The sequence below is a fragment of the Salvelinus fontinalis genome, chromosome 29, assembly GCF_029448725.1.
Source record: "Salvelinus fontinalis isolate EN_2023a chromosome 29, ASM2944872v1, whole genome shotgun sequence".
Taxonomy (NCBI): domain Eukaryota; kingdom Metazoa; phylum Chordata; class Actinopteri; order Salmoniformes; family Salmonidae; genus Salvelinus; species Salvelinus fontinalis.
Window position 1 is genome coordinate 34,632,583 of NC_074693.1, and position 25,310 is coordinate 34,657,892.

Consider the following 25,310-nt stretch of genomic DNA (forward strand, 5'->3'; position numbering starts at 1 on the left):
CACAGAACATTTATGGGCAGCGGTCCCGTTACTTCTGCATGCGCAACGGATTGTGCACGGGATCCGTATTATGTAAGTCTATGGGTGGACCTTCATGTGGAGTGGGGGACGTTTAAATTGTCAATATTCACCCGGAATGTCTGAAAGGACAGTTATGGCACAAGCACTGTACTTTACCTTTGTTTTGTCGTGTTTGATATGTGGATCATATGGTCTCGTTTCATCTGGCAATGGCACAACTACAGTGAGGTATGTGGATTATAATACAACTACAGCTGTTACTCCGACTGAGAGACGAGATTCTACAACTAAACTAAATACAACCCAGAGCAATAAAAGCACCAACGCACCAGCGGTAAAGTTGACATCTACAACGACTTCTAAGGTACTGACAACTACTACTAGACCACCGAAAACGACCACCACCGCTAACTATAGTTTCAACACAGAAGACTTAAATGAGGGTATAGACAAGAAAGTGGAAAAAAGAGTATGGAACAAAGAACCTGAGGATGAACCACTCGAATTTGGTGAGCAGCATTGAAATGTATTTGCGAATGTTCAATTTTGAAACAATATTATGTGATGTGTTATTATAGACGTAGGCTAGACATTGTTGTAGATATTACAGACATTTTTAAATGATCTCATGTGTCTTTCAAGTGTCATTCTTTGGCAGATATCTGACATATCACTTCTGCATCAAGTAAATGTGTGAAATGTCTGGAAAAAGACACAGCCAGGGCCAGATTACAGAACGGGCTCACGGGGCACGTGCCCCAAGGCCCCAACCTTCACGGGGGTTGGGGTCATAAGCAATGCCAAAGTGTGTAAAATTGCAGGAAGTTTGCTTTAAAATTGCAACATTTTCTCTCACCCTCATAGCAAAATATGAAGAATAGTATGAGATGAGCTTTAAAAACAACACATTTCTCTCTGTCCCATGTCAAAATGTGTTGAAATGTGGGAAATTAGCCATTCCCCCCCCAAATAAAGGTTTTCCCCAGGGCCCCAAATACGGTATTTCGGCCTTGTGTGCCCAAGGCCGAAAACCGCATTTGGGGCCCTGGGGAAAACCTTTTTTTTGGGGGGGGCTAATTTCCCACATTTCAACACATTCTGACATGGGACAGAGAGAAATGTGTTGTTTGGTTAAAAAGCATCTACATTTTAGCATCTACATTTTATACATTTAGCATCTACATTGAAATCATTTAGAACATGTCCATCAACAAACAACTCTGAAAACACACATTGCAAACGAATGGGATAAATAACAACTGTGGCGCGCAAGGCAGGGAAAACACGCTTTACAGGGGTTGTTATATCTATGCTGCATTTCTGTGGTCTCGGAAACCAAGTCCAGGGGGTTGGTTCTACAAGTGTTTAGCTTGGGGGTTATCAGGTTGTGATGGGAACCAGCTGTCTTGTAGACACAGACCATCAGAAAAGCCTGAGTTAAACTGGTTGAGTCAGCTATCTACATGGTCCCGTGTGGCTCAGTTGGTAGAGCATGGCGCTTGCAACGCCAGAGTTGTGGGTTCAATTCCCACGGGGGGACCAGGGTTCAATTCCCACGGGGGGACCAGGATGAATATGTATGAACTTTCCAATTTTGTAAGTCGCTCTGGATAAGAGCGTCTGCTAAATGACTTAAATGTAATGTAAATGTACATTCAGTACCAAGATACTATATCTGCATAGCCCGAGAATGTGTTGTATAGTCCTTATGACGCACATCATACTTTCACATTTGACAATGTGCGTCTTTGTTGATGAGATGGTTTGCCTTTTGTAGCCAAGTGGTCCACCAGGAGGGTAAAGGCAGTAAAGAAGCCTAAACAGATATGGAAGAAGGTCAAGAAAGTCAAAGTCCTACCTAAGAAGCGCAAGCCCAAGGTTGTTAAAAAAAGCAAACCCAAAATCATTGGGCGCCCTTCGCTGCCAGTGAAGCCAGTGGGACGTATGTATGGGGAACTTCCCTGAGTGACATGTACAGTATGAGAATGGGTAGCTGCCTAATAGACAACATACTGTATACTGTGCAGCGCTCTTTCTCCTTACCGTCTACAACGCATGGCACATTTTCCTTTCAACTTTGAAATGCATAAATGACAGACAACTAAAATTGACGGCATTGCTTGATGGGCAGAGTAGCTACAGTACTGGCAGTAGTCGAGCAAAACAAAATATTCCCTCGCTTAAATAGTTGTTTTGCTTTTGCATTTGTTCTCCAGCAACTGACCCTAGTTTTCTGTAGTATTTCCTGCCCATCTTCTCTCTCTCCCTCTCTTTCTCGTGCTCTCCCTCTTTCTCATTACTGCTCAGTGCTGCATGGAAGCCCCTCCCTGTGGGGGGGGGGGGGCTGGTGCCCCTGATCTGGTCGGAAATGTGGCGGAAAGAGAACTGGAATTACAGGGGCCAGATGGAGAGATATACCTTGAATAAGGAGCCGAGCCGAGTAGGACGTTTGTGTGTAATGAGGCAGAGGGACCGTAAGGCCCCAAAGCAGCGGCAAGATATGAGTTTCCCCAGTTTTTCCTCAGAAAAAGGAAGTCTAATGTTTTAAATATTCATGTGGGAGATTGGCTGATCTGCCAAGCTGTTTTTCATCATGACTAATGTACTGGTAAAATGATGACGAGTAACCCCAAAGGCCACTGGATAGTTTGCTGTAATATCTAAACTGGATTCGGAAAATTGTCTCTCTTCAACTGATGCCACTGAAGAAACTATACAAATTTTTGAGGTTGGACATGAGTTAATGCATAAAGATTATACAATGTTTCCTATGCTCTAAACAGGATAGCTCTAAGAAATCATTGAGTCCTTGTGTTTGCCAATTCTCCTAACACAAATAGTATAGGAGTAAAAACACAATTTTTATGAAAACGACTAAACCATTGTTGACATGTGGTTAATATCTTTGGCATCACTTCACTAGTTCAGTAGATCAGTTGGCTACTTTACTTGGCAGACTACTATCAACAAAGCTTGAGTCGTTTTAAACAATTAGCTCTTGGAGCAGAGCAATGCTCTCTGTCACAATGACCCCCGTGGAGAGATCCTGCAGGCCTTTAAGGCAAAAGGGTATTAGGGTTTTAAGAGAGACCACTCACAGCCCTAACACAGGAACTAGTGTTTATAGGACCAGTCGACCAGGCTTAGCTCCTCAGACAATGAGCGCCTGTCTGCTCCTCACATGGAAAGGCAGGAAGTCTCTCTTTCCTGCACGCTTCTGCATCTCTTCATCATTCCCTCTCACTCTCTTTCATGCTCAAATACCTTAGAGAATTGTGCATGTATGCACCCACTGGACACTCACTGGTTGAATCAACGTTGTTTCCATCAACTTGGAATAGATGTTGAATTGACATCTGTGCCCAGTGGGCAGTCTCTCAATCTCCCTTCTACTACGGCTCCTGTCAAGGCATTAAATTCAACTTGTAATTCCCATGGTCATGTCATGTTCAAGTACAGCTTTCTTACACGTTAGATTCTTCTCTGCAAGTCAATATTTGACTTGTGTGTGTGTGTGTGTGTGACCTTGTTCTCCTCTGTGACCTTGTTCTCCTTGCGTGACTGTCAGAGTGCCCTCCGCTGGGGCTGGAGTCTCTGAGGGTGAAGGACACACAGCTGCGGGCCTCGTCCTACAAGCGCCGGGGACTTGGACCTCACCGCGGTCGACTCAACATCCAGGTGAGACCAAGAACTAGTCTACAGGTCTCTCACCCCTGTTAGCAAACCCAACAAATGTTACTGCCATTCTTACCATTTTATCCATGCATTATTCTGTGGTAACCACCTCTACAGCTTGTGTTTAGATTTGTAAAATGCACTTTGTAAATCAAATCTGTCTGTCTCGGTAGTCTGGTATTGAGGACGGGGACATCTATGACGGGGCGTGGTGCGCCCAGTATGAGGATAAGAAACAGTGGCTGGAGGTGGATGCCCGGCGACCCACGCGCTTCACCGGGGTCATCCTGCAGGGACGCAGCTCAATCTGGAGGTCAGTGGAGGTCACGGCACATGTTCACCAAGCCCCCATTGTGCAGTGATGTAGCCATAGCAATGAATTGTATGTATTGTAAATGTCGTATGGACATTGCTAAATAGTTGCACCTGTCTTTCCTAACAGTTGGGACTTCATACTCACCTACAAGGTCCAGTTCAGTAATGACACCCTGGTCTGGCAGCCAGCTATGAATGGGACTAAAGAGGCAGTGAGTTGATTCAGTACAATACATTAAAATATGATATGTAGTAACCATAATCTATTGCCTTCTTCCCATTACTTTCACTGCAACATTCAGATATTCCACCCTTTTTTATATTTTGAATAGCTTACTATTTTATTCCTCATTACCCAATTGTCAAGTTGCTGTATCACATCCAGCCGTGATTGGGAATGCCATTGGGCGGCATACAATTGGCCCAGCGTCGTCCGGATTTGGCCGGGGTAGGCCGTCATTGTAAATAAGAATTTGTTCTTAACTGACTTGCCTAGTTAAATAAAGGTTCAATTAAAAAATAAATAATTAAAAAATAAAATATCATTATGTGGTCCAGTGAGGTATTCATATCTACCGTGCTCTGACATCAGTGACCAATGACATTCCACTGCCTGTTGGCAAGCTGACCATGGCACTGACAGTTTGCCCTGGCCAAAGCTGACTCCACTGTGCCAACCTTGCCAACTGTGCCAACCCACAAGCCTTACTCTCTATGGGCACACTGTGGCAGATTGCAACATCTAGTTACCAGTCTGTGGCACTGGTTTGGCAAAGGGCTAGAGTGAAAATGTGACTGGCAGAAAGACGGAAACTGCAAAATGGGAAGTTATTGTATAATCTATTAAAGATGCAGTCTGCAATTCGAGAAACAATAAATAAATACTTCATTGAATATGAAGTCATCTCTTCAAAGAGCATGACCTATCTCCACTATTGGCTTTTTCCTGTACTGTAGGTATTTGAGGGGAACCAGGATACTGAAACTCCAGTGTTGGCTCTATTTAACGAGTCGGCAACAGTGGCGCGCTACATCCGCATCAATCCACAGAGCTGGTACGAGAACGGAACTATCTGTCTGAGAGCTGAGGTTCTGGGCTGTACCCTACCAGGTTTGTCCACCACCATCATCACAACATCCTCCCAACACTAGATTAAGACACAGGAATCATAACCTTTAACGACATTCAAATGTTATTGCATTTCCATTATGTTGCGTCTCTGCCCTCCTGTAGATCCTAACAATATCTACGCTTGGCAGCAGACAGAGCAAGGCACCCAAGACAAGCTGGACTTCAGACACCACAACTACAAGGAGATGAGGAAAGTAAGGCCTGAAGTGGAGACCTTCAGCACTCACCCATAGGCTACTGGTGTAGTTGTAGGGTTCTTTAGAATTATGGTAGAGCAGATTTGATAATGAACTGACCACCTTCACAGCCATACATCAACTCAACTACATCCTGTTCTCTTCCAACAATTAACAAATATCTGACCAATAAGAATATAGCAGCAACTCTCAACTGGTGGTGGTGGGGGGGGGGTTATAACTCAAATTTGGGTCGCGAGAGGTTTCGAATGGGTTGCGTGTGTCTGAGAGAATTATCATTATAATTCCAAACAACTGATTCACCATATTTTAGAACTACACAACAGTGACTTAGGAAATAATACAATTTCTCATGAAAAAAAAATCCTACGCTGGCTCAGATTTTGTGATGTTGTGCATTATAAACATAGAAGCAGGGACATGGCATGCAACAGTTAGCAAGAAACTTCCTCCCTTCACTTCAATCTACTCTCTGGCGCTTGACTGAATCTGTCCTGGAAGCAGAGGGTTTCTGGTTGGAGCTCCCTCCCCCAGTCTCACCGAAAAACAAATATTATTCGTGTTTTTTTCTTCTTCTCACTACACTGCCACTACCGCTCAGTAAAGAGCTTGAGGTGAGTCTGACCGGTAGGATGTAACATTAGGCTCGTGTCCACACATACACACATACCGCACTACACATACCGCACTCCCCCCATGTGCTCAGCAAACTAAACCAAGACTATGTATCCATTTGTACGGTAGACAAACTGTACTGTACATACTGATGCATTCTTCTCAGTCACACTTAACCATCATAAGGCAGTGCAACTCAATCCATTCCTGGTGGACCCCCCAGATGCAAAAATATATATTTCCCCCCAAAATGTGCATACACTGGGGGTCCCACAGGAATGGAAGTCTTATGCCCACCAGACAACACCATAACTCTGTCCCTCCTCAGCTCATGAAATCAGTGACCGAGGCCTGCCCTGACATCACACATATCTACAGCATCGGGAAGAGTCACATGGGTCTCAAGATGTACGTCATGGAGATCTCCGACCACCCTGGAAAGCATGAGCTGGGTGAGTAGATATAGGCCTATTTCACCATATGAAGTTTTAGCATAAGGAAATGCTACATAGCTTACAGCCTGGCCTCATAGACTAGACGTAACAAATTAAATGTAAATCAGGGACACTCAAATTAGAATGATATGTTATGTTTGGTATGGTATGGTTACATAAAACAGAAGGTTACTTAAAAAATAATAAAGTAGGGTGGATGGCTGGGTGGGTGTATAACGCGAATGTAACGCGAATAGCAAGCCAAAGGTTGCGTGTTCAAATTTCATCACGGACAACTTTTGCATTGTAGCATCTTTGCAACTACTTATGTATGTTAGCTAACCCTTCCCCTAACCCTAAAACTTAACCCGTAGCATTAGCGTTAGCCAACTAGCCACCTAGCTAATGTTAGTGACAACAAATTGTAATTCGTAACCTGTCATACGTTTTGCTAATTCCTAAAATATTGTACGAATTGCAATTCACAACATACACTACATGACCAAATGTATGGGAAGGCTTTCCACTAGATGTTGGAACATTGCTGCAGGGACTTGCTTCCTTTCAGCCACAAGAGCATTAGCGAGGTCGGGTGCTGATGTTGGGCGATTAGGCCTGGCTATCAATCAGCGTTCCAATTCATCCCAAAGGTGTTCGATGGGGTTGAGGTCAGGGCTTTGTGCAGGCCAGTCAAGTTCTTCCACACTGATCTCGACAAACCATTTCTGTATGGGCCTCGCTTTGTGCACGGGGGCATTATCATGCTGAAACAGGAAAGGGCCTTCCCCAAACTGTTGCCTAGCCCGAAACATGAAGAACAGCACCAGACCATTATTCCTCCTCCATCAAACTTTAGTTGGCACTATGCATTGGGGTAGGTAGCGCTCTACTGGCATCCGCCAAACCCAGATTCGTCTGCCAGATGGTGAAGCGTGATTCATCACTCTAGGGAACGTGTTTCCACTGCTCAAGAGTCCAATGGCGGCGAGCTTTACACCACTCTATGAAGATTGCATGGATGTGTGCTCGATTTTATACTCCTGTCAGCAACGGGTGTGGATGAAATAGCGGAATCCACTAATTTGAAGGTGTGTCCACATACTTTTGTATATATAGTGTATCATACAAATTGTAATTCGTAACATATCATAGGAAAAGGATGACAGACATCCACAAATTAATACATATCATACCAAATGTAACATATCATACTAATTGGAGTGTCCTGGACTTACGTTTACTATGTAAAGTCCAGGTTGGAACTTATCTGCAATGCCACTGCTATAGTACTTTGTACAGTATGCTCTCAGAGACTGGAGTCAATCCTTGTTCACTCTGACATGTCTAAAGTGTTTGCTTTGGACTCATTGACCACGCTTGGCGCCCATTGAGCCGGTCTACCAGCTCTGGCAACCACTAATACCCCTCGCCGCCAGTACTCATAATGGGAGAGGGAGTCAGGAATGCCATAGACAGAGAACTGGTTAGCCTGTGCACTGGAATATAAGGAGAAGCCGTTTCAAACGGGGTGACTAGTCTTAAAATGGCAATTTAGAATATTGGCTTGTTTTTTTAAGAGAATAAATAGCGTTGAATGTTTTTTGTCTGCCAACTTGACATAATTTTGTTGTTAACCTCCAATTCCATTGGCAGAGGATAAGCCAGACTAGTTTAAATGTTCAACTGGCAAAGTCCTTTGCCTTTTCATCCCATGTGCCAGTATGTACAATGTGAACTCAGTCAGTAGGTTCATGGTGATAGAAATGTGCTTTGTTTCTTTGGGGGGGGGTTCCCTATTTTATCAAACCCCAAATGTTTTGCTGTGAGACAAGGCTTTAGGTATGATGCACTGTTACTGTAAAAACTGACCGTACAATTAATTTCATGGCTGTGAAAAAAATACAGGCAAGATCAACAGAAAGGAGAGAACAGAAATGTAAAGAGTTTATGTCAGGGTGTCTGAGGTTCTTGTTGTCCAAAGAATGTACTGTCTGTGATTTACATGCTTTGACACAGTCAGAACCTGTGCCATTCAGACTCTCTGTACAGGTGTTTTCTATCAACAATGCATTCATTCTGTGGTTAAGACTAGGGGCCTTATTTCAACCGGAACAGTAACCATGATTCCATATCCATTCTTGCTGTGTTATGAGAACACAGTTTTAAACCAACGTGGAATAGACTTTGAATTGACGTCTGTGCCCAGTGGAAGCATATTTTTTAGTCTTACAGTATCTCAGAGATCCAGTTAGTAATGTGGACTTCATAGGTCATCTAGGGACAACATTCTAATCGTTGTCATGAGATTTAGATTTTTCTTTTCTTATTTAGATCTATCTAACTATGATTTGAATGGGTGGTTTGTGTGGTGTGAATTAGAAAGGGGAGGTTAAAAAAACGTTCCAGGAACATTGCACTCGGAACCTACAGAAGCCCCTTGAGCATAGGAACAGACGTGGCTTGTGCTCCTCTAAAGCCGAGAGTAATCTCCCAACCAAATCATAATTTTGTTAATAAATTATTAAGTCTGCACCAGGTCGTTAAGTTAGATTCAGTCCAATCACACCAGTGTATTGTTATGTTTGCCAAGTAAAAGCCACAGTTTGAAATGCTGTTGATTGAATTTACACCCAGCCATATCTCGTTGGGCCCGCCCCGGAAACGTTGTTACTTGACTCATGGGAAGTGGCTCAAAGGAAGTGGTCAAAAACCACAAAGCTATCTAGGGAGGATGTGCTGGATTTCAGAACTGTCTGCCAGTGGATTATATAAGGGTAAACTAGAGCGGCATGGAAGAATAGCTTCTAACCTAATGGTCACAACCAATGATGTACTGTATATTAACCCTGGATTGCAGATGCTATGTTTTGGCCATTGAGAGACTATGAAGCCGCTGGTCGGCCATATTGGCACTACCCCGTAGGAGATATATTACAACATTGGGGGAGTGCCAAGATGGAGGCTAGGTGGCTTCAACACAGCGCCACCTATCAGTCATCTAGTGCATATATAAATCATTGGTCACAACAACTTTTGTAGCCACTGCTATGCTGTGTTTACATATGTGCTTTGTCTCTCTCTGCAGGCGAGCCAGAGTTCCGCTATGTGGCTGGCATGCATGGGAATGAAGCCCTGGGTCGGGAGCTGCTGCTCAACCTGATGCAGTATATCTGTCAGGAGTACAAACTGGGAAACCAGCGCATCGTCCGGCTGGTCAAGGAGACACGCATCCACTTGCTGCCATCCATGAACCCCGATGGTTATGAAATGGCCTTCAAGAAGGTCTCAGAAAACATGTTATAACATGTTTTGTTGTAATATAATATATTATAGTGTTATTACTGAGAGTATCGTTTAATCAACATTACTGGTCAAATATCCTTTATCTGTTCAAAGAGGCCCATGTTGACCTCTGACCCTTCTCTCATCCCAGGGTTCCGAGTTGGCAGGGTGGGCGCTCGGTCGCTATAGCTACCAGGGCATCGACATGAACCACAACTTTGCTGACCTGAATAAAGTCATGTGGGATGCTATTGAATTTGACTTCCAAAATAACGATAAGTCCAAACTCATCAACCACTACATCCCCATACCAGAGTACTATACCTCAGAGGATGCCTTTGTAAGTTGACATTCAGAATTCACATGCATACATCAAATCACCAAATAGTATCCACTCTATGATATTGTGTTAGAGAATTGGGGAAAATCAAGAATGTGAACATTTTCTTAAATCTATCTGCAAAAATATTATTCTGCGATAATTGGCTTTAAAGTTCTGAACCCTCATTGGTTTGAATGGTATTCTTTTGAACTAAACATGAATTGGCGTATTTAGAATACTACATTGAACAGAACAACATTGAACAGAACAAGGCTATGTCAATAATTCAATTTTGACAAAAATGCCGATACTGTATAACCTTATAGAACCAAGCTCTTAATTTGTCATGTAGCAATATCCTTGAGAATGTCAAAATTGTTGTACTTCACTATATTATTTTAATGCATTATTCCTGTGGCATTGACCTATATCCAATAGGTGGCCTTAGAGACGCGTGCTGTCATTAACTGGATGCAGAACATCCCGTTCGTATTAAGTGCCAACCTCCACGGGGGTGAACTGGTGGTCACCTACCCCTTCGACAGGACTGAAGACTGGGCACCTCACGATGACACCCCTACACCGGACAATAGTTTCTTCCGCTGGCTGGCCACGGTCTATGCCAGCACCAACCAGGTCATGTCAAATCCAGACCGCCGGCCTTGTCACAATGAAAACTTCCAACGCTACAACAACATCATCAACGGAGCCAACTGGCACACGGTCCAAGGAAGTGAGAATTCCACCGCTTTTATGGTCATGCATTTTGTGATCTTGTTCATCTCATCATTGTCTTTGAAAATCAGGGTACTGTACTGTCATTTCAAGTACCATTTTAAGATTTACATTCTTGATTATTTGCCTGAAATCTATTCCAGGCATGAATGATTTCAGCTATCTACACACCAACTGCTTCGATGTGACAGTGGAGTTGTCCTGTGATAAGTTCCCCCATGCCAGTGAGCTGCCCATCGAGTGGGAGAACAACAAAGAGTCTTTACTGATCTACATGGAGCAGGTCCGTCCATCAATAGTGTCGAATACAGTTTAAACACACCATGATGGTGTTGTTGATCTCTAGATTTTTGCTTTGTATTGAAGGTCCACAGAGGACTCAAGGGTGTGATCAGAGACAAAGACACAGAGGCTGGCATTGCAGATGCCATAATCAAAGTGGATGACATCGACCACCATATTAGATCAGGTGGGCTGTCTACCTCCTCACATGCACATTTTTTCACATCAGTAAATTATTCAAGAAGAAAACCTCAAAATGATGTCGTAAAATTGCACCTAGAGGGCACTGCAGGAATATGTTATGAAAGGTGTAGGCCAGAGAAGCCTACCACTAACCAGTAGCCATTTTGTGTCCTGCCTCTACTGCAGTTGCTGACGGGGACTACTGGCGCCTGCTAAACCCGGGCGAGTACGAGGTCACGGTGAGCGCCGAGGGCTACAACCCATCCACACGTATGTGCCGTGTAATGTACGAGCATTACCCCACCATATGTGACTTCCGCCTCACCAAGACCCCCAAACAGAGGCTGAAGGAGATCCTGGCCAAGGGGGGCAAGCTCCCCAAAGACCTGCAGCTGAGGCTACGACAGCTGCGTCTGAGAAAACTGAGGGCCAGCACCAAGGCCATCAACAGTAGGCGTGCGGCTGCTAGCAGGAAGGCACGGGGGTCGTGATGTTGACCCGGCCTTTGGTGAACCAATCACAACACACTTTGTCTGCAGGGTTGTTGTATTTAATTGGCTTGTGAGGGAAGTTCCTGGTTTAAGTAAGTTTGGAAGTCTTTACACCATGTGGGCAGTTCTGTAAGGCTAGCCTACTGAGATACAAAAAAAATGTAAATGTAAAATGGATTGTACTTCCGGTATGGTTTAGTGATTTATTTCTGAAGAAAGGGACAGATTGTATTTAGATATTTGAATCAAATTAGAGCAAATAAATGCAAGGTGATTTTGGATTAAAATACCCTTTCAAACCTGTATAACAGGAAAAAACATTATTTTCTTTTGAAGAACTCCGGTTAGTTATTACAACAACAAACCAAGTGGCATGATGCTGTTCAAATCCACCGTTGGGTAGATATACCACTATTCAAGTAAAATTCATGCCACAAATTACAGACCAAACTCAAACTGAGACTAAAATGACTCGTGCATCATGCCATAGAGACGAGAGCTCTGCTGTTACAGTCTGGAACTGATAAGAGTTCTACATGAGATATTTTAAATCTATTCAAATGAAATTATATGATTTCTAATGTTTGTCTTTCTTTGGTTCATTTTTGTACTACCAAAATTAAATGCTGGCATTTGGATGTCCTTGCAAGCCAAGAGACAATGTTATGAATGGATCCCAAATAAAGCTTTACTTATAAACACCAATAGTTCAAAAAATATTGGAAAAAAATGAACTTTTCTAAATTCTTTGTGTAATACTTCAAAAGCAAACCTTTACCTGTCCAGGCTATGTTTCGTGTTGGTCACAATTCATTTTTAAGTAAAAGTAAAAACATGAGCCAAGTTTATCTCAATACCCTTCTACAGTACACAGTGTCCAGACCCTTGCATGAGAAAAAGACCCAGTGGGCACACACTGGTTGAATCAACGTTGTTTCCACGTCATTCACAGGAAATGACATTGAACCAACGTGGAATAGACATTGAATTGACATCTGTGCCAAGCGTGTTCAATCGTATGGCCAAGGATTGCACCCACGGTCCCACTTACTAGATTTCAATACATTTTGGAAATAAAACACATTTTATAAGGAGGACGGGATCCACCCAAATCATGTGGGATCCTGGATCCTTTCACAGCACTATAATTACAATTACAATTAAGTCATTTAGCAGACGCTCTTATCCAGAGCGACTTACAAGTACATACATTCATACTTTTTTTTTGTACTGGCCCCCCGTGGGAATTGAACCCACAACCCTGGCGTTGCAAGCGCCATGCTCAACCAACTGAGCTACACGGGACCAGCTACACGGGACTTCCTCCTGGGGCACACTGGCTTAGTGCTAACAGTATAAATCTGGTTCATAGGCACAGGATTACTGCATACAGTGCAAGTAATGAGGTTACTTGCATTGTGTCTACTATAAGGCTGTGTTGAGACAATTACTTATCAAGGACCTAAGCCCAGCTCATTTAATCCCTACCATTGTGACGCAGAGTTGTCATAATGCTTCAGCAAATGCACATTACACCAGGGGCGTCAGTAGACACAATGCAAGTAACCTCATTTATGTCCCTTTAACTGCCCTGAATGCCTCTACTGATCCTACAGCTATTGTATGCAGTAATCCTGTGCCTATGAACCAGATTTATACTGTTAGCACTAAGCCAGTGTGCCCCAGGAGGAAGTCCACTGTGTGAAGCTCACCCTGATTAGCAAGAATAGCAAACTTAGGCATGACATGTCAGCAACAAATGCTGACACTACACATCCAAGTATATCTGACCAAATTATGAAAGACAAGCATTGTAATTTTGAATTCCGTAAAGTTAGTGTGGAAGAGGTGAAAATATGATTGTTGTCAATCAACGATGACAAGCCACCGGGGTCTGACAACTTGGGTGGAAAATTACTGAGGATAATAGCGAACGATATTGCCACTCCTATTTGCCATATTTTCTATTTAAGCCTACTAGAATGTGTGTGCCCCCAGTGTTGGTGGGAAGCAAAAGTCATTCCGCTACCTAAGAATAGTAAAGCCCCCTTTACTGGATCAAGTAGCCAACCAATCAGCCTGTTACCAACCCTTAGTAAACTTCTGGCAAAAATTGTGTTTGACCAGATACAATGCTATTTTACAGTAAACCAATTGACAACAAACTTTCAGCATGCTTATAGAGAAGGACATTCAACAAGCACGACACTTACACAAATGTAAGCCTCTCCAACATAATCCAGGAAGAATCAGGAATTCCCCAAGGCAGCTGTCTAGGCCCCTTACTTTTTTCAATCTTTACTAATGAATTGCCACTGGCTTTGAGTAAAGCCAGAGTGTCTATGTATGTGGATGACTCAACACAATACGTCAGCTACTACAGCGACTGAAATGACTGCAACACTTAACAAAGAGTTGCAGTTAGTTTCAGAGTGGGTGGCTAGGAATAAGTTACTCCTAAATATTTCAAAAACTAAAAGCATTGTATTTGGGAAAAATCATTCACTAAACCCTAAACCTCAACTAAATCAATAATGTGGAACTTGAGCAAGTTGAGGTGACTAAACTGCTTGAAGTTACCCTGGATTGTAAATGGTCATTGTCAAAACAACAGTAGCTAAGATGGGGAGAAGTATGTCCATAATAAAGCACTGCTCTACCTTCTTAATAGCACTATCAACAAGGCAGGCCCTAAAGGCCCTAGTTTTGTCGCACCTGAACTACTGTTCAGTCATGTGATCAGGTGCCACAAAAAAGGACTTAGGAAAATTGCAATTGGTTCAGAACATGGCAGCATGGCTGGCCCTTGGATGTACACAGAGAGCTAATATTAATAATATGCATGTCAATCTGTCCTGGCACCAAGTGGATGAGAGATTGACTTCATCACTAATTGTATTTATGAGAGGTATTGACATGTTGAATGCACCAAGCTGTCTGTTTGAACTACTGGCACACAGCTCGGACACCCATGCATACCCCACAAGACATGCCACAAGAGGTCTCTTCACAGTCCACAAGTCTAGAACAGATTATGGAAGGTGCACAGTACTACATAGAGCCATGACTGAATGTATTGTAATATTTTAAAAATTGTATAAACTGCCTTAAATTTTGCTAGACCCCAGGATGAGTAGCTAATGGGGATCCATAATAAATACAAAATAGCCTAAGTACCCTAATACATTAACGGGCAACGTTATCTAGATGTGTTAGCTCAACCATGAACCAATGAAAATAACGTTTCTAGACCCATTTAGAATGGCTGACCTTTTCTTTGCAGAGAGATATCACGGAAATGATAAAGAAGTTAAATACATTTGGTTGTGACATAACTATTGGAAGCACACATATGATTAAATGGTGGAAGATTCACTCATATCACTAATACGCGGCATGTAGACAGACTAGTGGTTAGAGCTTTGTGCCAGTAATCGAAAGGTTGCTGGATCGTTCTGCCTCTAAACAAGGCAGTTAACCCACTGTTCCCCGGTAGGCCGTCATTGTAAATAAGAATTTGTTCTTAACTGACTTGCCTAGTTAAATAAAGGTACAAATAAAATTTTAAATACGCATTCCTTCATGATCAATTGCTGGTTTCAGGGCATACATACTTTTCTCCACAAGATGCTGCTAATGCTCTAGCCTCTCACAGGCGTATTAACTATTTTCCAGACGTCATATTTCCTCGACACGTTTGGCAGCCGGAGGTGAAATCATAAATGAATACTAGGTTTAGCGTGCGGCATTGTAATGTATAGATTTGGGACATACTTTTAAATATTCGTTTCTGCAAGTGGAACGAAGGTGAGAATGTATTATTTTGTCCTTACTACATGCTATAACTAGCTAATTGCATGTCACTGACTAGCCTCATGACTCGTAGTTCCATTACACAAGAGTCATTGGACGAAGGTGTCTTCTGTACGGGATATTTTGTCAAGAGCCCGGTCTCTCGGTCCGAACATTTAACACGCATCGCTTGCGTTGGTGTTTTGGAAGCATGAGGACCTTATCTTCCATATCAACTAGAAACCATTTTCAAAAAACAAAACGTTAAATTGATACACACCTTTTATAAGGTTATGTTTCCTACATGGCTATATCTCCATGTTGCAGCCCGTGTTTATGGAAGAAAGATGGACCACCTGTGTTCATTAATTAGCTATCTAACATGCTCCAAACACCTGTGTGTAACTGAAGGCCGCCAGAAAGTATTGTCACTGAAAGTGTCAACTGTGATAAAGCCCGTTAAGTGTCCAGTAAGTGTATTTTGATTAGTGTATATGATTGATGTGATATAAAAGTAAAACGCTTTGTTTCTAGAACTGTCGCAATTGAGACTCGATTCACATTAGCTAACAATACGAGTAGCCCCATTATCGACTAAAGGAGCGTAACGTTACTCCTTATGGTCCAATGACCTTGCATCATGTTTAAAGGTGAATTGGCTCTGGAAACCAAGACAGCCAAATACTCCATCTAAACATGAATCGATTCTCAATTGCGGTAGTGTTCTGGAAACATAAATCCCTTTACGTTCATATCACATCAAAATAATTTCACAAATGCAAAATAAACATATTGTACACCGTTAACAGTTGCAGCCAAAGGTATTTTTCAGTGACAACACGTTTTTTGGCGTCGCTCTTAAGGTTTACACGCAGGTGTTAGGTGACGCAGATGGGTAATTAGCACAGGTAGTGTAAATTTAAGCAAGAATGCACGAGGGGGTGTGGTATATGGCCAATGTACCACGGCTAAGGACTGTTCTTATGCAAGATACATCAAGGTGAGGTCTGATTTAACACGACTGTCAGCCAATCAGCATGCAGGGCTCGAACCACCTAGTTTATAATTTCGTTAACCCACAGATTATCCACTATATTGACCAGATACTCTAGTGGCCGCTCTAACAATGAAAAGAAACGTCTTCAAAAATGAAAGGCAGTCGGTAGGGGGCAAGATCAAGTGGTACCATTCTAGCCGATGAGAGGACAGATATGCGTGTGAACAAAAGGCACAACTTTTTCCGCTAGTTCCCACAAACACACATTCAAAATTGGCTATCGTAAACATTCATTAAGGCTGGCAGTGTGGTTAGGTTTAAAATTGTAGAAATTGGCAGGGTTTATTACTTTGTGGCTGTGGGAACTAGTGACAACCAGGTACAACTGATATAAAGTGGGTACTCTTTTTTTTTTTTCGTACTTATATCACTACACTCGTAACAACCTACGAAACTAATACTCGATTAAATATGCCACACGTAGCAAAAAAAAACATAAAACAAATGTGTTAACCAAATTCAACACACTTATTGAGCTCTGTACCAAAACTCCTTGCTTGGTAAATGAAAAAAACACCACCTGCTGGAGAAGAGATTTTGGCCCCAGTTGTCCCTCTCGCTTCTTCCTCTCTGGTTAACCTGACGTAGCAGGCTTTAAAATATGCCTGAGCAGAGTTCCCACTTCCATTTTCAGCGGAAAAGGAAGCTATGTTGAATTAGCTGTATCCCTGAAAACCGGATGCTCCCGGTTGTTGACAACTCCGCTAAAGGAGGTTTTCCATGAACACTGTAACATAGAGATATGGCCGTGTGGGAATTAACTAACCCTATAAAGGTATCAATGTAACCTTTTTTATTGATTATTATTATCAGATAAGACAGAGAAGGTCCTTATGCTTCCGAAACCGTAAGGGAAGTGATGCGCGTTAATGTTCAGATCGAGCGGCGGGCTCTCGATAAAACTCCCCAGTACAGAAGACGCCGTTGTCCAATGACTCTTATGTGTAATGGAACTGAGAGTCAATATCAAGGGCTAGTACAGTACATGATGTTGACATTCCCCTAAAGCAGTGGTTCCCAAACTTTTTATAGCCCAGTACCCCTTCAAACATTTAGCCTCCAGCTGCATACCCCCTCTAGCACCAGGGTCAGCACACTCTCAAATGTTGTTTTGACGTCATCGTATGCCTGCCACACACACTATACATTTATTAAACAAGAATGAGTGAGTTTTTGTCACAACCCGGCTCGTGGGAAGTGACAAAGAGCTCTTATAGGACCAGGGCATAAATAATAATATAATAATCAATCATTTTGCTCATTATTTAACCATCTTACATATAAAACCTTATTTGTTCATCGAAAATTGTGAATAACTCACCACAGGTTAATGAGACAGGTGTGCTTGAAAGGATGCACATAACTCTGCAATGTTGGGTTGTATTTGAGAGTCTGTCTTAAATAATTTTACACACACAGTCTGTGCCTGTATTTAGTTTGCTAGTGAGGGCCGAGAATCCACTCTCACATAGGTACGTGGTTGCAAAGGGCATCAGTATCTTAACCGTGCGATTTGCCAAGGCAGGATACTCTGAGCGCAGCCCAATCAAGAAATCTGTCAGTGGCTTCTAATTAAATTCAAATTTCACCGAACCACTTGTTGCAATTTCAATGAGGCGCTCTTGTTCAGATATCGGTAGGTGGATAACGAATCCAGTTGTTTGTATCATCTGTTTCGGGAAAGTACCTGCGTAATTGCGCACCCAACTCCGGTCCTGACGAGAAACTCCTCATCATGCAAGCGGTCAGACAAGTGAAAATTATGGTCAGTAAAGAACTTTTTGCCGGTCTCTCAATTTTAATAAACATGTCAATACTTTGCCCCATGATAACCAGCGCACTTCTGTATGCTGTAAAAGCATTACATGATCGCTGACCATATCATTGCATAGTGCAGAAAATACACAAGAGTTCAGGGGCCTTGCTTTAACAAAGTTAACCATTTTTACTGTAGTATCCAAATCGTCTTTCAAACTGCCAAGCATTCCCTTGGCAGCAAGAGCCTCTCGGAGGATGCTGCAGTGTACCCAAGTGGCGTCGGGAGCAACTGCTTGCACGCACGTTACCACTCCACTATGTCTCCCTGTCATGGCTTTTGCGACATCAGTATAGATACCAACACATCTTGATCACCAAATTCCATTTGATGTCACAAAGCTGTCTAGTACTTAAAAAATATCCTCTCCTGTTTTCCAGTGGTTTGCAGAAGAGGATGTCTTCCTTAATTGACCCCGCATAAACATAACGGACATATACAAGAAGCTGTGCCAGGCCTGCCACGTCTGACTCATCCAGCTGTAACGCATATCATTCACTGGCTTGTATGCGAATTGTTTCAAAACATCTCCTGCCATGTCTTGAAACAGTGTTGTTTGATGAAGGCATTATCTGTATAGTTTTTTAGCCTTTTCCCCCAGCATTGTCCCAACCATATCTGCGGCAGCAGGAAGAATTAAGTCCTCCACAATAGTATGGGGCTTGCCTGTCCTAGCCACTCGGTAGCTCACCATATAAGATGCTTCTAGCCCCTTCATATTAATGTTATCTGTTGCTTTTATACATGTCTTACTACTCAAAAGTCGTCTTTATTCTCACTCAAAAAACTCCTGTGGCTTATTTTCCAAATTGGAATGTTTTGTTTTTAAATGTATGCGCAAGAGTGAAGGTTTCATCAAGTTGTGAAATAGTACTTTTGCACATATAACACACTGTGGCTGAGGAAAGGCACTACTCCCAAAATCAATGTAGTTCTCATCAAATTTGCGCCTCTTCGATGGTCCAACAACCCCGTCTGTTCGGTGCTTTCACGGGTAAGGGGGAAGTAGCTCTACGGCTGCATCAGATTCACAACTGTCAGTGTCCATGCTAGCTGGGCTAACAACAAATGTAGAATTACTGATGCTAGTATTGGATATGCTCGTGGAAGCAGAACAACTTGTCGTCGACAGGTGCAGGTGTAGTACTGCTTGTAGTAGCAGTACTACCAGTAGAGCTGGTATGACTATGGACGCGGGCCTTACTTTTTAAAATCCATTTTCAGGCAAACGGAATGAGCAGCAGCTACATACGGACCGTTAGTGGGATTCCCGCAAGATAGTAAAGGTTAGTGTGATTGGATGTTAATTATTTGACTAGGCTACCTGTATTTGACATTGTGTTGTTATTTCGCTGAACACTAGATGGTTAAATTTTATTTTTGGCGGTGGAACGAGGATACTCGGGCGAGAAAAAAACCTCACCTAAATGTATAGACGGCATTGCGTACCCCAGTTTGGGAATACCTGCCCTAAAGTAATGGAAAACTTGCTGCAAAGCTAAAAAGTTCCAATGTCCATGGACCTTGTTGCCTGTGTAGCTAGCTAGGTGGCGTGTATGTCTCCATTACAGAAGGGCCAGTCATTGCTGCTAGCTAGGCTAAATAAAAATGTGCCAATGGTGATTGATTTACATACTACTGTGCAACTTCTTTTGCCCATGCCTACTTCTTAAAAATTGTCCTCTCTACAGATTTGTCCGAAGATGATCGTGAACGTGAGACCTGGCTCACTGTGGATATTAAATCAAATCAGCCACCTGTCACCCAGACCTCCCATTCGAAGCATCTCCCACGCTCCCTTTGCATGTGACCACCACAAAACGAACCGCAGCCACGTCCCCCTTCGGGTGGCCACATTAACACGCCTCCGTCCTAGTCTGCCTCTCAAATCAACTTTATGCTTTCAGCCATGTAGACCAGCATCTACAACCAGCGGTACAGGCTGGTATGAGAGCCTAGCAGACTCTACTCCTGTCCATCTGACTGAGCAGCTACTGATCTCTGTCCATCAGACCACAGGTCTACCATGGTGGGCCAGTATCGTATGCACCACTGTGGCCCTGAGGACAGTTGTCACACTGCCACTTGGAGCCTATCAGGCCGTCATCATAGCAAAGGTCTGTGTTGCATCAAGTACCAAGCATTATATTGTAGTGTTTTTTTTCTTTCAGCCCACACTAGTCCTAACGGGCAGAGTTGAGATTGAGAAGCCCTTGGCTGCATCTCTATAGTCTAAAGTCAAGTGGCATTCTTCCTCGTCTTATTTCCTTCATCTGCACAGATGTGCAAGAACAGGCAAGTGGAAAGCAAATATCCAGGAAGTGTCGACCATTGGTTTCACCTATTTTGCAAATGCATATGGGTGCAGGTCAAGGAAAAGAGATGTGGAAGCTATGTTAGACTGTTGAGATGCACCGCTGGTGTAATGTATAATTTGCTTAACAATTTGATATGTAAATGTACAGAAACAGGATTTGAAGTTGTCATCCATATTGTTGTGTGAAACAAGTGGGCTGTGGAACATGATATAGTCACAATGGGAAGGTTTTCTCTGCTGCTTATTCACTATTGCACTTGATACTCCCTCGTCTCCCATCCTTGTCCATTACTGAAGCATCCCAGGAAGATGTTTACACACATTCTGGGGGACTATGACAGGCAATTTAAAGTCAGCCAATGTTTCTCTGTGACTGTGCAAACATTGCTGAGCACTTGGCCTTTATTAAGCATTCTTTCCCACTCCTCCGTCCTCCTCAGCTGTCTGTTGTTTCTTTTTCCAGTTTTTTCCCCCGTGTCCTCCTCCTACCTTCCTTCCCCTCCCCAGTGCTGCTCTCTCTCCCACTGTGTGAGTGTAAGGGTCAGCAAATCTCTCCCACAGGCCTCACACACACACGCAGCAGCATTCTGCTCAAGCCTATGAATGTCCTCCATGATGAGTCATCATGAGAAAAACAGCTTTTTGACTTTGATATTTGGCTGTAGTACATCAAGGTCCCGGACTGTTGGAGGACTTTGAGAACTTGATTTTAAAAAAGGAGCAGCCGGGTTGAATGTTTTGTTGTCATAACTCAGAGAGTGGTCCTTTATGACCAGGCTCCCTGGCCAGCCTGATTCCCTCTATGACCCATGTCCAGTTTTGGGTTACTAATGTGGGCTGTGTAATTTAGAACTTTTGGCTGCATTTCAGGGGGAGTCCATGTTGAATCAAAGTTAACCCCCATGCTCCTCTTTGCCTCCAGCTAGGTTGAAGCCCTGCAAGTGGAGATAGCGGAGCTGGCTAAGAGGCTGCGCTACGAGATCTCGGTGCGGGCCAAAGATAAGGGCTGGACGGAAAAACACTGCCGGTGAATAAATGACCTTTGACCTGGGCTCCTGGAGGGCTGCCTCTGGGAGCTTGGCACCAACTCCGAAACCACAGCCTATAAATATTAACCAAAACACAACACACTTCCATGCAGTTTGACATTTTCTTCAAAGAAAAGTGCTCTCTTGCTCCTATCTGTCAATGTAATGGTGTATGACAGTTAACTTTTTAGATCTGGTTAGTTATGGAATACAATGGAACTTCTATGGAAGGTTCCATGTTGTTCAACTGATATATTACACTATATCAGGTTTCCAAAGTCAGCTATGAGGTTTTAAAAGTAGTGCCTTTAAAAATGGAACTTCCTTAATGGCCTGGCATTTGGGTTCCTTTGTGTCCCATTAGATACAAATTCAAGAAGAACCTGAAGAGGATCGTGTCTGAGCTGTACGTGAGGGATAACTGCCACCCCTTCAAAGCCAGTCTGCTGGTATGGGTGCAGCTGCCCATGTGGGTATGCCTCTCTCTGGCCCTGCGCAACCTGAGCCTGGGGGTGTCTGATGCTGCCACCGGTAAACCTCCACACTCACCACGGACTTGAATCACAATCAAGTCTGTTGTATCTTCTACAAGCTACATAATCACATTTGTTTTGCTTTAAGTTTGGAATGTAATATTTCAAATATGATTTTTGTTTTCAGCGTTGCAGACAGAGCTGGCAGTAGGGGGAACTCTATGGTTCTCTGACCTGACTTTGCCTGACTCTACCTGGATCATGCCTGTCTCTCTGGGCCTCATCAACTTGCTCATCACAGAGGTGAGGCCCTGGTCGAACTAACACACCCGGCTTGAGCAACACCTCCATTAGACACACAACAGGGAAACTTTTAGATGAAAGCTTTGATCCACCTAGTATTCAGACCCTGTGGCAGTTGTTTTTACAAGAGGACACTCCTCACCTAACATGCTTTCAGATAGACCTGTGTTCAACTCACAATAGATTTCAGGGGGTGGAGTGGAGTGTCAGGTTTTGGTGTAATGAAATACTCAATTGTAGGCTAGGACAGAACATACTATCGTAGATTATCTACTGGGATGCGAAAAAGATAGTGATGTGAGTTGCTCGCTTGGTTCGGACTAGTTTTGTGATAGTCACATCTGTTTTTGATTTAAAGGGATACTTCAGGATTTTGGCAATGAAGCCCTTTATTTACTTACCCAGAGTCAGATGAACTCGTGGATACCATTTTCATGTCTCGGTGTGCAGTTTGAAGGAAGTTGCGGACTAGCATTAGCGCAATGATGAAGTCTATGGTAACTGCTAGCAAGCTAGTAGATCCCATAGACATCTAGTCATTGCGCTACCACTAGTTAGCATTGGCTTGCGAAACTACCTAACTTCCTTCATACTGGATGCAGAAACATAAAAATGGTCCCCATGAGTTAATCTGACTATGGGGAAGTAGAGCTGTCCATTGGTAAAATCCCGAAGTATCCCTTTAAGCATTTCACTGTTAGTCTACACAGCATGTGACAAATAACATTTGAGATTGGTCATTCTGCATCCCGCGCTGATCCGTGACTAGATATTAAAAACCAGAATTAATTTCCCAGTAGCAATGAGAATGTCGAGATCTTCACCGCGAACGTTTCCCTTCAGTCTAGTTTATTTGTGCTGTCAGGTATTTGCTCTGCGGAGGATAGAAGCATCCAAGTTCCAGAAGTATGTGACCAACTTTATCAGAGGGATCTCTCTGTTGATGATACCCATAGCTGCCACCGTGCCCTCCGTAAGTGTGTGTGTGTGTGTGTTTGTCTGCATGCTTGTATGTGTCAGCACACGCATCCACAAACCATTTGTCCTTCAACAACATGTCCTCAAGAAAGCTGTTAAACATGCCCCATCACTTTCCCCATGTAAATTAAGGCAGCTAGAACATTTCACTAGCCATCCCTATGGAAACACCCTCCCTGAAACAAAAGACTTCAGCCACACCTCTGTCTCCCTCTTGCCCAGACAGGCATAACCTCCATTGCCCCGTGGGCCTATCCACCCATCACATTACGTAAGGGATGGATGAGACTAACACTTTGTTTAGAAGCCCACTTAAATGGTGATAGCAGAAAAAACACTGAGGATGTTTTCTCCCCGACTTTGGTGATAGTTCCACCAAGTCCACAGACCCATGCACAGGACGTCCCGCTTATCTGGGACACTGTGCGAAAGACACATACACACTCTGTACACTCTACAGTTGGGCAGATGTTACCACAGACAAACCCTGTTTGTCCCTGAAGACCCCCATCTGGCTTTGAAAGCCCTCTCTCGTTCCTATCTTTCCCAGGTACACTGATGCAGCCTCCCAATCTAGCCCCCCCTCAATCTGATTCGATAATCTGGAGCGTAATTTTTGTTGTGTCTCCCTCGGAGCACCATTGTAGTTGCATAAGAAACTGCCGAAGAGGAACCCAAACCGCACGGGTCCACGTGAGAGTAGGCCTTGTGAAATGCTGCAAGGGAGTCTGGAAAAAATCAGAAGCTCTTCACAATCTTTAGTTTAGTTAGATATATTTTAGCAAGGTGATGTTTGGTCATGCTTTTTCAGACATAATTATGAAGGGCTAACCGTATGCACCTCATTTTCTAAAGCTTTCGGTTGAATACAATTTTACGGCTATGCATGGAATTCAACTTTGCTTATTTGTCTATGCTGAACGCTCTCTTTCTCCCTTCCTCTTTCTTCCCCAGTCCATGGCTCTGTACTGGCTAAGCTCCAGTTGTGTGGGACTGGGCCACAACCTGCTCCTGCGCTCGCCTTGCTTCCGGAGGCTGTGCCGCATCCCCCCCACGCGCTCCGACTCGGACACGCCTTACAGGGACATCGCTTCTTCCTTTGTCTCCAAATACATCAAGTGAAAGAGGTTTTCCATCTGATAGTAGAGAGACTGTAGCCCCCAATCATGTCAATGCCATAGCCCCTTCCCCTGATTCAGTCAATCTTCATGATGAATTGAAGAATTATGTGTGTTAGAGCTGGGCTGGAACAAACACCTGCACTGTACACCATGTATCTCTCCAGGACCAGGGTTGGTGACCACTAAACTAAGATCTAGAGTGGACCACGGTCCATCAGAGAGAATCAGACCTTGTGGACATGGAGTATCCAACACGTCCATATCTGACAAACCAAGTCAGTGTCAAGAACTGTTTGTGACTGGTATATACTGTAGCATGTACATGCAGGTTTACTTTGAAAGGTAACCACTCCCTGTTCTACCCAGGATAACTTGGTGTTGTGATTGAAGACTAACTGGCAATGTAACTCTGTAACTGGCAAATGACATGCAAGAAATGTATTTAAGATAACGACCACAGTCATGGATGATCAATGGATACTACATTTGTACTTTGAACTTTCAGTGTAAATTGCATGAAAGGTTTGTTATTTTGTGAATTGTATTGTGATCCAGAAATTGATGACATCAGATGTGCTCAAAGTTGGAAGTAATTGAGTTAAGTTACATCAGTAAAATAAAACATTTTGTATTAACTGTGGCATTTGGTTAATTGCAAAGTAAGTAAATGTATAATGGGGACTTAGACCTTAACTTCGATGGAGACATGGAAATCAAAGATGGAGTTTAGGGGCGTGGTTG

At 43.2% G+C, this 25,310-nt stretch overlaps 2 protein-coding genes across 5 annotated transcripts; both read left to right on the plus strand.

The window, feature by feature from the left end:
* The first annotated feature begins 42 nt into the window (after positions 1–42).
* cpxm1b (carboxypeptidase X (M14 family), member 1b) lies at positions 43–15,253 on the plus strand. Of its 2 annotated transcripts, XM_055889168.1 has the most exons (15): positions 43–530; positions 1,799–1,947; position 3,090; positions 3,590–3,699; positions 3,870–4,009; positions 4,139–4,223; positions 4,969–5,122; positions 5,246–5,337; positions 6,284–6,407; positions 9,475–9,671; positions 9,823–10,011; positions 10,432–10,726; positions 10,872–11,011; positions 11,095–11,197; positions 11,380–15,253. In XM_055889168.1, exons 1-15 carry the CDS (start codon positions 95–97, stop codon positions 11,682–11,684), a joined length of 2,520 nt encoding a protein of 839 aa, XP_055745143.1. In that variant the 5' UTR covers positions 43–94; the 3' UTR covers positions 11,685–15,253. The 2 variants fall into 2 exon arrangements, with proteins under 2 accessions (XP_055745143.1, XP_055745142.1); XM_055889167.1 differs by lacking the exons at positions 1,799–1,947; position 3,090 and having other exon boundaries at positions 45–530.
* An 87-nt stretch (positions 15,254–15,340) lies between these two features.
* LOC129827896 (cytochrome c oxidase assembly protein COX18, mitochondrial-like) lies at positions 15,341–25,204 on the plus strand. 3 transcript variants are annotated; one of them, XM_055889171.1, is made up of 9 exons: positions 15,341–15,491; positions 18,164–18,298; positions 19,574–19,635; positions 20,041–20,466; positions 21,593–21,693; positions 22,059–22,225; positions 22,355–22,470; positions 23,336–23,443; positions 24,403–25,204. In XM_055889171.1, the coding sequence occupies exons 4-9, from the start codon at positions 20,053–20,055 to the stop codon at positions 24,568–24,570; spliced, it is 1,074 nt and encodes a 357-aa protein (XP_055745146.1). In that variant the 5' UTR covers positions 15,341–15,491; positions 18,164–18,298; positions 19,574–19,635; positions 20,041–20,052; the 3' UTR covers positions 24,571–25,204. The 3 variants fall into 3 exon arrangements, with proteins under 3 accessions (XP_055745146.1, XP_055745145.1, XP_055745144.1); XM_055889170.1 differs by lacking the exon at positions 18,164–18,298 and adding an exon at positions 18,730–18,854; XM_055889169.1 differs by lacking the exon at positions 18,164–18,298.
* The last annotated feature ends 106 nt before the right edge of the window (positions 25,205–25,310 follow it).

What these genes read in the sequence shown, in the direction of transcription:
- cpxm1b (XM_055889168.1), top strand. Translation starts at nt 95, where the DNA reads ATGTGGAGTGGGGGACGTTTAAATTGTCAATATTCACCCGGAATGTCT. An exon ending in GGATGAACCACTCGAATTTG is followed by an intron (nt 531 to 1,798) that starts GTGAGCAGCATT and finishes TGCCTTTTGTAG; the next exon opens with CCAAGTGGTCCACCAGGAGG. An exon ending in CCCTGGAAAGCATGAGCTGG is followed by an intron (nt 6,408 to 9,474) that starts GTGAGTAGATAT and finishes CTCTCTCTGCAG; the next exon opens with GCGAGCCAGAGTTCCGCTAT.
- LOC129827896 (XM_055889171.1), top strand. Translation starts at nt 20,053, where the DNA reads ATGATCGTGAACGTGAGACCTGGCTCACTGTGGATATTAAATCAAATC. An exon ending in AGGCCGTCATCATAGCAAAG is followed by an intron (nt 20,467 to 21,592) that starts GTCTGTGTTGCA and finishes GCCTCCAGCTAG; the next exon opens with GTTGAAGCCCTGCAAGTGGA. An exon ending in GGTGTCTGATGCTGCCACCG is followed by an intron (nt 22,226 to 22,354) that starts GTAAACCTCCAC and finishes TTTTGTTTTCAG; the next exon opens with CGTTGCAGACAGAGCTGGCA.